The sequence below is a fragment of the Chionomys nivalis genome, chromosome 12 (assembly GCF_950005125.1).
Source record: "Chionomys nivalis chromosome 12, mChiNiv1.1, whole genome shotgun sequence".
NCBI classification, from domain to species: Eukaryota; Metazoa; Chordata; class Mammalia; order Rodentia; family Cricetidae; genus Chionomys; species Chionomys nivalis.
In genome coordinates, this window is record NC_080097.1 from 48,409,778 (window position 1) to 48,422,505 (window position 12,728).

At 45.6% G+C, this 12,728-nt stretch overlaps 1 protein-coding gene across 3 annotated transcripts in view; it reads right to left on the reverse strand.

The window, feature by feature from the left end:
- Positions 1 to 12,728, reverse strand: part of Kif13b (kinesin family member 13B) — a 148,323-nt gene that overhangs the window by 25,923 nt on the left and 109,672 nt on the right. For all 3 annotated transcript variants that reach the window (XM_057785908.1, XM_057785907.1, XM_057785909.1), the window contains 7 exons: positions 12,111 to 12,166; positions 9,818 to 9,939; positions 7,764 to 7,940; positions 5,207 to 5,299; positions 2,257 to 2,409; positions 1,933 to 2,010; positions 538 to 591 (listed from right to left, as the gene is read on the reverse strand). In XM_057785908.1, coding sequence (XP_057641891.1) covers positions 538 to 591; positions 1,933 to 2,010; positions 2,257 to 2,409; positions 5,207 to 5,299; positions 7,764 to 7,940; positions 9,818 to 9,939; positions 12,111 to 12,166 — 733 coding nt within the window. The remainder of the gene's footprint in view (positions 1 to 537; positions 592 to 1,932; positions 2,011 to 2,256; positions 2,410 to 5,206; positions 5,300 to 7,763; positions 7,941 to 9,817; positions 9,940 to 12,110; positions 12,167 to 12,728) is intronic.

Consider the following 12,728-nt stretch of genomic DNA (forward strand, 5'->3'; position numbering starts at 1 on the left):
CAAACAATAGGGAGTTTCTGTTTGCGTAAAACTCTGTTACTGGGGTTTGCACATTTTCTTTTCTTCTAACAAACAACAATAATTATAAATATATGTTTCTTATTCTTTGTAAGATCGTTATATCATAGTTTCACTATCATAAATCCAATCTGAAGTTTTGTCTTCAGAAATAAAATGAGTATTACAAGTAGAAAGAAAAAAATTAGCAAAATAAGCTTTTTAATTCTCATAATAAGAGTGTGTTCGTGGCCCAGCACTCGGGAGGCAGAGGCAGGCGGATCTCTGTGAGTTCGAGGCCAGCCTGGTCTACAAGAGCTAGGACAGGAACCAAAAGCTTCGGAGAAACCCTGTCTCAAAAACATTCAAAAAAAAAAAGGGGGGGGGGTGTTCGTGGATCTCAATGGCAGGATCAGAGAAACAAATGTGGAACTCTTCCCAATACATACAGCATAGCTCAGATGTGAAGTAAGAGTTGGGACATATGCAAATACAGAGGTTTGAGAAGATGAAAGAGGCAAGGAGCTAAGTGTACCTCACCTTGTTGCTGCCCAGACTGTGGGAGGGGCTAAGCTCCTGCCGGCTTCCAGACAACTGGGGAGAGATAAGGAGGATTAGTGTAAAAGCAGAGAGCTTCTGGAAAGTCCTGCTTTGAAAACCAAATCAAGCAGGGCCTGCTCTCACAAACCTCTGCCTATAATCCAAGTGTTTGGAAGGCAGAGGCAGGAGGATTACAGTGAGTCAGAGGTCAGCTTGGTTCCAACTCAGTCAGAGAGTCATAGTAAGACATAATCTCAACCAACCAATCAACCTACCAACCAACCAAAGCAAGATGGTGACAACCACTGAGTGGTTACCAGTACCTTCCCATGGTGGCTTACCTAGGCTCTAGTATCTGCTACACACCACTGAGGTGACACTTCCCTGGGCCTGAAGAGAAGACATTTCACGTCTTCTGTTTAATGCCACTGGATCCTACCATGGACAGTTTATTTCTTTATCTGAGAAATAAACTATTCAGAGTATAGTATCCCAAATACCACATCTCTGCAGATGCCAGTATGTGTCAGTAACTTACTGCAGTGACTTGGAACTACAGTGGCATTTCTACATGCCTGAAAGTGGGCCTACGGTGGTCAGACATGTCTCCTGCACCTCTACACCTGCAGGCTCTCCAGCAGGAAACTTGTCCTTCCTGTCACTCACAAACACAGCCGAGGACAAAAGTGGCCTACTCTTCATGGAAATGAGGAGCAGATAAAGAGCATATTTATTTGTCAACAATTATCTCCATATTCAATATACATATAAATTAAACCCTTTTTAAGATTTATTTATTATTGTATATATACAAGTGCTCTATCTGCATGTCTGCCTGCAGATCAGAAGAGGACATCAGCACTACAGATGGTTGTGAGTCACATGTGGATGCTGGGAATTGAACTCAGGACCTTTGGAAGAATAGTCAATGGTCTTAAGCTCTGAGACATCTCTCCAGTCCCATACCCTTTTTTTTTTAAATCAACAAATCTCAGTCATAGTTATGAAACTCATATAACCCATTTTATGCATTCATACTCCCCTACATGGCTGTCAAGCAATTGGTCTACTAACATATTGCAAGCATTCTAATTTAAAAATAATGAATTAAAGCACAGAAAATGACTTCCAGGCCCTGGGCAGGCAGCTAGCTTATATTTAGCTTCACATACATTTGTGGCCTCCCAACGTGTGCTGGACAGGTGGCGGAGGACAAATGAGCAATGTGTGCCAATGACACTCAAGCAAGCGTCCTGGCTCCAGCAGCAGGTTACAGGGGCAGAGGGGGCACAGGGAAGTTAGAGGCAGCTAAGATCCCTTGCAAGGAGGCAGACAGGCATCCAAACAAGAGGCCAGAAAGGCAGCAGCTCCCCAAGGGCAGCAGAAGGGACTCACCCTGTTCATGCTGGGCGAACTAATACTCCTCCGGTTCAGCTTCCCTTTCCCTGTCAGCTGCTCCTTCACGGCCACTTCCTGGGGAATGGAGAACACGCCAAGAAGAGGTACATGTGAAAGATGATGCCAACACACATGCTCAAGATTTTCCCCACATTCCTTAAATACCAGCCATGACTTGACAAGACAGAACGACCCCACTGCAATCACTGGATTATGGGAGAGTAAACTCTTCAAACTTCAGGTGCAACAACCCCATACTCCAGAGGGTCAAGTATATAAGCCAGACAGTACTCCACCATAGTACCACTGTCCATCACTAACCTGACGAAGGCGATCTAAAGTCAGGAGGTTTTCCACAGCCAGCACACTCCTCAAGTACTTCTCAATATAGGCCTCGGAGTCGGCAGAAGCTGGGTTTTCCACATTAGCTGCCATCCTTGCCAGTGCCTCTCGCTCCTCTACTCCCTGGGCATCCTGAAGAACACAACGATGCATGATGAAAATGGGCGGGAAAAGGAAGTACTACAGATATTCCGCGCGCGCACACACACACACACACACACTCTCATCCAGAAGAACAGAAAGAGGCATGTTAAAACTAAATGAAGACATCATTACAGATGCTTCACATACACATGCTACACATGTACATGCTTCCACACAAAGATACATGCAGTCACACATATACATGTATATATTCATAAAACTCCAAACTGAAAAAATTCACAAGACTCCAAAGTCCCATTTCAACATCTGCTTTTAGAGCTCAAAATGCACTCCCCCGCCCCCCAGAAATCATGAACCATCACCAAGTACCGGGCTAACCAGGAAGGCTGGTTAAATAGTAGCTCTCACAAGCATTCCAAACACAGTTGTTCCCACTTCCCAAACAAACATTCACTACCAGTTACCTACTGGAAAGGATTCTGAAGGTTACTGGAAATACAATCACCAAGACAACAGTTCTGCAGGAAGGTAGCATCCCTGAGATTCATGGGAGCTGGGTCAGCCCACTAGACAAAGTGGAGACCTAATAACCCTGGTACCCAAGTGGGGAGCTGATGCAGTGTAGAGAAGGGAGTGGAGGAGGGCAGGGTAGGGCCCTCGTTGCTGCGAAGCAGCCTGATACAGACACTCAGGTTGCTGAGCTTCTAAGGCTGCTTCAGGCCTCCCTCGGGAGCAGCAGTGGCAAAGGCTCTGGAGAGCAGATGTGAAATCCCACACTCTTGTACTGACTGAGCTGCCCGTGCTCATGAATGGGAGACTTGTGGGCCAGGAGAGGGTGAGGAAACAATGTTGGCTGCCTCTGGAAGCTTAGCCAATTACCAACCATTCGATCACACAAGGGTGCTTAGTTTAAGCTGATTCCCCTACAATCCTTTCCTTTTAATTCCCAGAAAGAACAATGAATGAAGCATAGAGTAATCTTTGCTAGGTCCAAGATTTATGATCAGTCTACTGCTGCAAACAGCTTCCTTGCTGATTGACTGACTGATGACTGCTGGGGAATGAATGTAGCTCCCCTAACCCCCCCCCCACACACACGGGCTGCACAAGGGCACTATCACAGTTACACCTTAGTCCTTGGCTGTTGGAGGGTTCTTGTTTACAATAGAGTCTCACTAAATAGCCTAGACTAGCTTACATTCATGACCCTCCTACCTCAGCTTCCCAAGTTCTAGGATTATAGACATGTACACACCCGGCAACCATCTAGTTTTCATATGTCAAAGATGCTTCACTCCGAGTTAAATACTTAAATAGTTCATGCTTAATATGTAAGGCTAACTTTGAAAACTCAAGAAACAATTACTATTGGATGCTTTAAGAGACAAGAATTTTTACAGCATTAATGTAACAGGGCAAGACAGTACAGAGGCTCCTCCATCTTATATTCTTGCTGAGGTCATTTCAGATTTAACTAGAATTTGGTCTTCTTGATGGAGAATCTCATGAAAAATTACCCAACTGTATCCTAGGGACCCAAGGTCAGGATAGGTAACTTAGCCTGTGTGTAGAACCCCTATAGCTAACTATTTATCTTAGTCTCTATTAAACTGCTTGCTTCTGTGAAGCCCCCAGTAGCTGTGGAGAGATCATGGTATGATTTTTGCCTTCAAAAACCCTGTGCTCTCAACACTCAGGGTCACACCTAGGTCGCCAAGTACCTGGATGTGGTCCTACCCAGCTGGAATAAAGACTTGAAGTTGGCTATACACTGTGTCTGAGTGGTCACCTCTGGTGGGCTCCCTATAGCCATAAGAATTCTAAAAGTCCAGGTGCCGGCAGTTGTTTGCCTATAAAGCAGGTGTTGATCACCTACTATTCGAACAGCAGACTCAATCCGCAAACTCTAAGGCCTAGTGAAGATCAGGAGGCAGTGCTGACAGTGTGTGTGGAGGCCCCAGGACTCCGGTACCTGTGTGCCCCTCTGCTCTGAAGACGTCACTCTCCGATTCAGAGTAAAGCAAGCTCACTCTGCTGGCCTTCTTCAGGCTGCACATCAGATACAAGTCTCTACACTGGACAGTTTCCGCCCCTGTGATTAACATATTACTACTGTCTACTGTGTTTTAAAATAAGTTTTCAAAATGGAGTTCTTGACTAGAGAGATGGCTGAGCGGGTATAGCCACACCTGCAGTGCAAGTCTGGTTACCTGACACTGACCCCTGGAGCCCCAGCAGAAAGCTGGAAGTAAGCTGCATCTGTGAGGCAAGGCCTCCTACGACAGGAGATGGGAGGCAGACACAGGAGACCTGGCTGGAAGCTCAATAGCTAATGATGGAGGAAGACCCCACCTCCAAACAAGGTAGAGGAAGAGAACAAGTCCCAAAGGTTGTCCTTTGTGAGATTCCCACGGCACGCCTCCCTCTCCTCGACACTCTCTCTTTGTCTCTTACACATTTACTCAGTTAAAAAAAAATTATACAAAATGCTAAAATCTCAACTTTTAGGTCACAAACACATTATACTAAAAGTCTGAGGTAGAAGACTCATCAAAAAATCTATAGCATTTCCCTACATAGATGGTTCATTGTTTTACATTTATTTGTTGTTTGTGGTAGGGAGGGATGCATTTACACTGTGTGAAGGTCAGAGGACAACCTGCAGAGCTGCTTCTTTCCTTCAACCATGTGGCTTCCTGGGATGGAATAAACTCGGGTTAGCAAGCCTGTACCCTTGGCTGTAGTGGTTCTTGGGTGGGTGGCTTTTCAAGGAGCTAGCTCTTTAAGTGTTTATTTTCAGTTCCAACTTCAGAGAATCCTTTACCTCTGGAATATTAGAGACAATCTCAAAGGTCACTCCACAGCCAGGAATAGAGCTCCGATGAGACATCTTTTTGAGGAGACTTTGAGCAAAGCCCTAGAGGAAAAATAAAATAGAGACCATTACTCCTCCCCTGCTAGCTAGCTCTGTTTACTGTAACAAAGAACCAGTAGAAGAGCAGGCTTCTGACACGGTGCATGAGAGTCCTCACTTAAGCACAGAATCAGTGGACTGGCACCTACAGTGTGCGTCGGTCCTGCACCCAACAAGGGAGAACTCAGAAGACACGAGCTACTACAAAATGACCTTCTAAGTAAGATGGAAGCAAGGACTGTGACGCTTACACTTTCCTCTCCAGCACGACAGACGTCTCGTACCATGAATATTGACAAGTTCAGGCATTAAATTCTTGAGCAAAGCAGGATCGTTATGAAGGATGATTTAAGAGCGCCTGGTCATTGTTTATGCTGACTGCGCTCTTTGCACAGCTAGGAATTGAACTGTTGAATTAATGCACAGATGACTCATTTGGAGATGCTGCGAAGATTGAACATTCTGCAGAGGTTGAAGAGAGCAGCCATGAGGGCGGAATACACTTGAATAAAGATAAGGGGAGGGAATAGTGAGTAGGCACGAGGCGAAAGGTGAGGCAGGAACATGCAGAAACCCGAGGGAAAGAAGAAGAGCAGTTGGTGCTAAAAACCTGTAATTGTACAATCCTATCTAATAATGACTGAGTTCCCACTTGGTGATGGTCAGGCAGTGGTGGTACACACCTTTAATCCCAGCATTTAGGAGGCAGAAGCAGGTGGACCTCTGTGAGTCCAGCCTGGTCTACACAATGAGTTTCAGGGCTGTTACACAGACAAAACCTATCTCAAAAAGGCAAAAAAATAAAAAATAAAAGAGCCTCTCAGAACATCTGAGGTTGACCTCTGACCCTCCCCCAACAGAACCTCTTAGAGTGAAGAGGTCATTCACTTTCTTCATCACTTTAAGACCCCAACAATGCCTTGTAGCACTCGGACAGACAGATATGTGGTCCAGGCATGACTGTGGTTCCTCAGGGGTGGTAGAGCGTAGGGTCACCCGACTATGCTTACTATCTGCATGAACCAATGACGCCATGCTGCCCATCGTTTGTCACTGTTCTAAGAAGCAATGGAAAGGAACTAAAGGACGGGGGAAGAGGCACTGCTTAAAATACTTCCACCATATCACTGTGATGGGGAAGAAATGAACATGTCTCTCCTGCCCCACAATACATGTCCCTCCCCTGTGCCTCTCTGTGGGGATGCTGCAGGTCAGGTGGCCAGGACAGCAGAAGGAGATATGGAAACCCACTCTTCAAGAAGCTCCCAGAGCAGCAGGCCTCTCTCCACCCCTTTAGACTCCCAGAGACATGGGAGTGAGCTGGAGACACGCAAATACTCTACAGCTAACCCCTGACCTGGATTTTATTGATGTTGGACTGGAGCGCTAAGGAGCTGCGATTTTAACAGCATTATGCCAGTCTTCATTGCAGAGATTGATATCAGTGCGACATTTAGAACTAAAGATTAATTTTTAGGGGTGGAGATTATATCTCAGAGTCTGTCAACCATGACTGTGTTCTTTCAAATGAGAAGATTTATTTCCATCTGAGCCTGTGGGTTCAGAATGGCCCACAAAAAGGAGGTGACAGAGTGAATGAGGAGCCCCAGAACCCACCTTCCAAATCCTCACATTTACAAATCCAATAACACAGGGTTTAAATCTTACCTGGAGTGTTTCTAGAAAACTCTCTATATGTCAGGGTTCCTCCCTCCCTTTCTATCTCTTCTGTAGGGAAAGCCACCTGGTTGCCTGCCTACCCAGCACTCTATACAGTGCCAGCTCAAAGCCTCCCTCCCCTCCACAGCTATTCCCCATTACTCTGTGGGCAGGATGCCATCCACTCCACCCCACGGCACCCCACTTAGGAACTTTGGAAGGCAAATGGACTTTGGCTCTTTAAAGACCTATACTAAGCCAGGTGGTGGTGGCAACTGTGGTAATCCCGGCACTCTGGAGGAAGAGTCAGGAGGATCTCCGAGTTTGAGGTCTGCCTGGTCTACAAAGGGAGTTCCAGGGCTACACAGAGAATCCTTGCTTTGCAAACAAAACAAAAACAGATTAAAAATAATAAAAACAAAAACAAAAGACCCAGACTGCTTCCTATTCAATGTTTTAGAACCAAAGCCAAACTGGGAATCAAAGATTTCTGGGAAGAGAGGAGTCAGCGCTCCCAGATGAGCACACAACGGATCCACTAAGGAACCTCCTCGAGCTGCTTGTTCCAGAAGAACCCTTAACAATAGAGCCACTGGACTTCCCCAAGGCAGGGCTCCTTTATGAATCTACCCTGAGTCCTGTGAGAAGACCATGTGTGTTCAGAGACTGACTGGATGGTGAATGACAGCAACAGGAACCTGGAAAAGGCAGGCTCAGAGCTCCACAGACCATGTCTACAGAGTTCCTAGTGTTAGTGACACAGTCAGCCTGTGGTCATTCATCTCACCCACTACGGCTAACGCCTCACCTGGCGCCCATGAACGTGGACACAAATCCTCTTGCGTAGGACCAGCTGCATGTCGGCAGGATGGCTGAGCTGGACTGTCACTCGCAGGATGAGGAACACTCGCTCATCAGCAGGAGTACCCTTACTGAGCTGAGGACAGCTGTGCACTGCAGAGTCCCAGGAGGCCTCTGCCTTTGCCTGCAGAGGAAGCAGAGACAGACTTCACTTGCCTGGCCAAGGCCACACACCCTCTTGAAAATGCCACGTAGCTTGAATAAAGGTTCTCTTTCAAGAACTGCCCTGAAGAGTTGTCAGGTGTGAGCAAGCAGCTGCTGCCATGGAGGCTGCACAGTATTGGGCATGGAGGCCAGGCAGTGGTGGCACACACCTATAATCCCAGCACTCAGGAGGCAGAGGCAGAGGCAGGTGGATCGCTGTGAGTTTAAGGCCCACCTGGTCTACAAGAGCTAGTTCCAGGATAGGCACCAAAGCTACACAGAGAAACCCTATCTCAAAAAAAACAAAACAACAACAACAAAAAAAAGTATTGGGCATGATACCCAGGTACCCAGGCTCATATATCTGAATGCCTGGTTCCCAGTTGGTGGATTGCTTAGGAAGAATTAGGAGATGTGGTCTAGCTGGAGGTGTCACTAGAGGTGGGCCTTGAGGTTTCCAAAACCTACACTGGGCCCAGTCTTTGCTCTATTGGTTCTTCTCTCCCCTCCTCAACACCCATCGTGGATCAAGATGTAAGCTCTTAGCTACACTTCCAGTGCCAAGTCTGTCTGCCTGCCTGCCTACTACCACACTCCCCACCGTGATGATCAGGGACTAACCCTCTGAAACTGTAAGCAAACCCTCAAGTGTTTTCTTTTATTAGCTGCCTTGGGCATGATGTCTCTTCACAGCAACAGAACATTAACTAAAATATTATTAGACTATTTGCTGCTAAATTACTTGTTTTTTAAATGTTTAAACATCAACAAAGATTGAAATTTTTTAGTGCCGTGGACTCTGTGTACTGTTCCTTGATCTTCACTCACTGAGACCATTTGCCTATTTAGTCTACAAACCAATCACTTTCAAGTAAACTGCAGGTAAGTATCACACCCAGGAAATCACCAGGATGTTATCGTATTTGATTTGCCCATATTCCCAGTCCAAGATTACAAACTGCAGTAACTGTCAAGTCCCCATAGTCTACTTTATCATGTAGTGCTCCCAAGCCTGTCATGTCACATCTGACACAAGCAGGTTTAGGGCTAAGGAAGGACATAGTGTGATCGAGGGGAACAGGGCTAATGTCCAACAGCAGGTATATGAGTTCCTCGGATGCTCTACTGCTGGTACCATTTGTCAAGCATATTCAAAATCAGGGAATAACCCCCAGGATTATGCCCATCACATAGACTCAAACATGAGATTCATTCAACAATGAATCCGCCTCACTGCCTTCATTTATTCTTTTGCTCTTTTTATTCTGAGACATGGCCTCACTAAGTAGCTCACGCTGACTTTGAACTCAGGTTCTTCATGTTTCAATCTCCAAAATGCCAGTACTACAAATCTGTACAACCAGGCTTAGCTTCTTTTTTCTCCTCTTTAAGGAAGTCTTAGGTCAAGCATGATTTTCCATACCTTTAACCCCAGCACTTGGGGGGCAGATGAAATAGATCTCTGAGTTTGAAGCCAGTCTGTCCTACCTAGCCAGTTTCAGGCCAGTCAGTGCTACATAGTGAGGCCCAGTAATGAAAGTTCTTACAAAAGAACTGCAGAGCAAATACCAAAGCCATGTCCTTCCAGTCTGTAGCTCCCTATACTTCAGTGGAATCAACAACCTCCCCCCTCCTTCTCAGGGTGGAACAGAGCACAGACACAGCCAGTGGATGTGGTCCACACTGACATGAGGGAAGGAGAAGGTAGATGGAGAGGGGTGTGAGGGTCAAGCTTGGCTTTCTCTAGGTACTAATAGAGTTTTCACATACACTGTGGAGGCCACTATCTTGCTGACATCAAAAGGCTCCTGCAGGACTAGGAGCTCCATATCTGCTTCTCCAGGTATGCTGACTTACCTCACCATCATATTGCTTCACAATCTGCAGCTCAAAGAACTCCTCCTCCTCTTCCCCAGTCAGGGTAGCATCCCATCCAGCTTCTGGGTCATCGAGATTATCCTGAGAGCTGAAATCATCCGCTGAAAGCAGGGCTTTCACTCAACATCAGATCGTTTTCAAGGACACCCTCCTCCCACCCCCGCTAGCTCAACAACGTGCTTATTATTAAAATTCTTCTGCTTCAAACTTCACTTGCTTTCTGCACGGCAATCCCAAATAACATTGGTAATAACCATTTAATAGTTCATAGACCCAAGAGCCAGAAAGTGCTTCAAAAAATTACCCAAGCTGTTCTCCGTGTGTCATATTTTACACGGAAGGCAAAGGAAGCCAAGATGCCCAAGAGGTTTCTAGAGGTCAGTTCATAAATGGTAATGATGGGCTCACAGTCCGATTTCCTCGCCCGTTAGTGCACTTAAGAAACAAGAAGAACGCGAGAGCAGTTCCTGACAGGTAAGGCTAACAAAAAGCACACTGGCTAATGAACCTGGCAACTGCACAGAGCCCTGTGGTCACTCGGGCCCAAGCCTGGCTTCCCAGTGCCCCTTAAGCCTGTGCCTACACAGCAAATGTAAGTGTTCTTGTGTGGACCACTAATGCAGAGTCCTGAACAAAGTTCTGATGGTCTCTTCAGCCTCCCAGGCTAATGCGGTATACCTACACAATGGACTTTTACTCAGACATAAAGAAGAATGACATTATGGCATTTGCAAGAAAATGGGTGGAACCAGAGATCATCATGTTAAGGGAAAGAAGCCAAACATCACACATCATGTATTTTTCCCAAACAGAATATAAAATAAAAGGGAAACTACAAGGGAGGCAGAGAGTTGTCGAAAGGGAGGAAGGAGGGGGGGAAGAGACTATAACAAGGGGGAAAAAACACAAATATTACATTTTCTCTCATCTGTAAATCTAGATCTATCTATCTATGTATCCATCCATCACCTATCATCTGTCTGCCTGCCTATCCATATGACATGAAAGCAGGAGTAAGACTTGGCAGAAGGAAGGGACCCGTGGAAGGTGTATAGGAAGGACAAGGAGAATAACATGAGAAGGTCCATATGAGCAAAACACAATGTATGTACATATGAAAATGTCATGATAAAATTCATTATTTTATATGCTAACAAAAAATTTTATCTGGAGAAGAAAACAAACACACAGCTAAGAAATCTTTCTAAACCTCAATCCTTCCCAATCTCTTAAAGCTTCTTCAGCCTTCTACAAAGCCCAAAACAAGAACAGGCCAGAGCCCACTCCTCCTCCAGGCTCAAGAGCTCAAGGTAAACAATCTCCATGACAGCTCTCACCCCACAGGACGGATGGATAGGTGCTGTGAACGCCCCATGTCTCTCTAACTGGTGCGTGTGTGAGCTCAGGCACAGAATGCTGGCCCCTTAGGCATCCTAACACGTCCACACAGTGAGGGGACCACTGAGGACGTCCAGGTTTTTTTCTATTTAGGGAAGTTTGTGTTAATGCACACTTCTGCAGGTGTTTCATGGAGCTTAACTGCTGACTTCTTATTTTTAGCTCCCTAACCTACCTTTGCATTTCTATTTTCCTTCCTATAGACAGAGACCAGTGGGATGGAGGGGGGATGGGGGGACAGTTATGTAAAAAGGAAAATAAGCAAGCAGGGTTAAGTTCACAGGAACTCACAGAAAAGCTGAGAAAATCATTAAATAATGCTAAGAAAACATAGTATCCCAAGTTGCTGGTTCCTTCTAGATAGAAGTTTTCTTCTGAGCAATGAAGTCAGAACATATTTTCAGTATAGAAAAACATCCTAAACTGATGGGGAAACAGCACTCTCACAGAAGCAAGGCTGCAACATGGAGATGTGCCCATCACTGTCATCACTGCTATGCTGGGCTGCAGCTCTGTGGTGGCACACTTGTCTAGCACGTGTGAGGCCCTAGACTCAACCCCCAGCTCTGGGGAGAGAAAGACATGGACAAAAATAGGGAGGGAGGGAGGAAGGGAGGGAGGGAGGGAGGGAGGGAGGGAGGGAGGGAGGGAGGGAGGGAGGGAGGGAGGGAGGGAAAAAGAGTTCACCAAAGTAAAAGCAATACTGAGATTGACTTCCAACAACTCAGTCTTTGTCCAGCATCATATTAGGGAACAAGGAGCACTGATCCTAACATCAGGGCGACTGCAACCCCACAACATGAGAGGCTAGATCTATAGTGTGACTCTGTCACACTACATCAAGGTAAGCCTCCAGAAGCCTCCTCTAACTTACCATTTAGGTCAAGGAATATGACAGGAATGTGGTTCTCCATTCCAGGCACTGGGGTCCTAAAACAGGAAGGACAGATTATATACAGTATCTGAGACACAAAAGACTCATGTCACTCAGGTGACTTATCTCACTCTAAGTTGGCGAGACGAGGTTCATGATGGACTGCAGGAGCTGTCTCCTATGCTGGGCTGTGGAGCTCACTCTTATAGACCCACTCACTATACACCATCAGCCTGTCTACAGCTTTCTTTCTTGCCAAACGACACACTTAAGGGCTCCTTGTGGCTTAACTTGCTATTTTTAATTTCTGTCAAGTGTCAGAGAACATTTGCTGACAGCATGGCTTAAGTACCAAAACCAAAAACTGGTTGAGATGCAGTTTTCTTATGACCTAACATTCTTTTAAGGGAATGAATGATCCAAGTAATTAACATATTAACTATTTTTTAATGCTAAGTGCAGTGGTACTAAATATTGATTTAAGTTCTCAGAAATCCTAATTACCTTGGCCAATAACAATATTATTTAATAAAACAGTTTCAGGCCATAGTTATATCCAACTCATGAAGATAATTTAACAAATAGCTACAAATAGCTCTGTTCTCACACACCAATGAT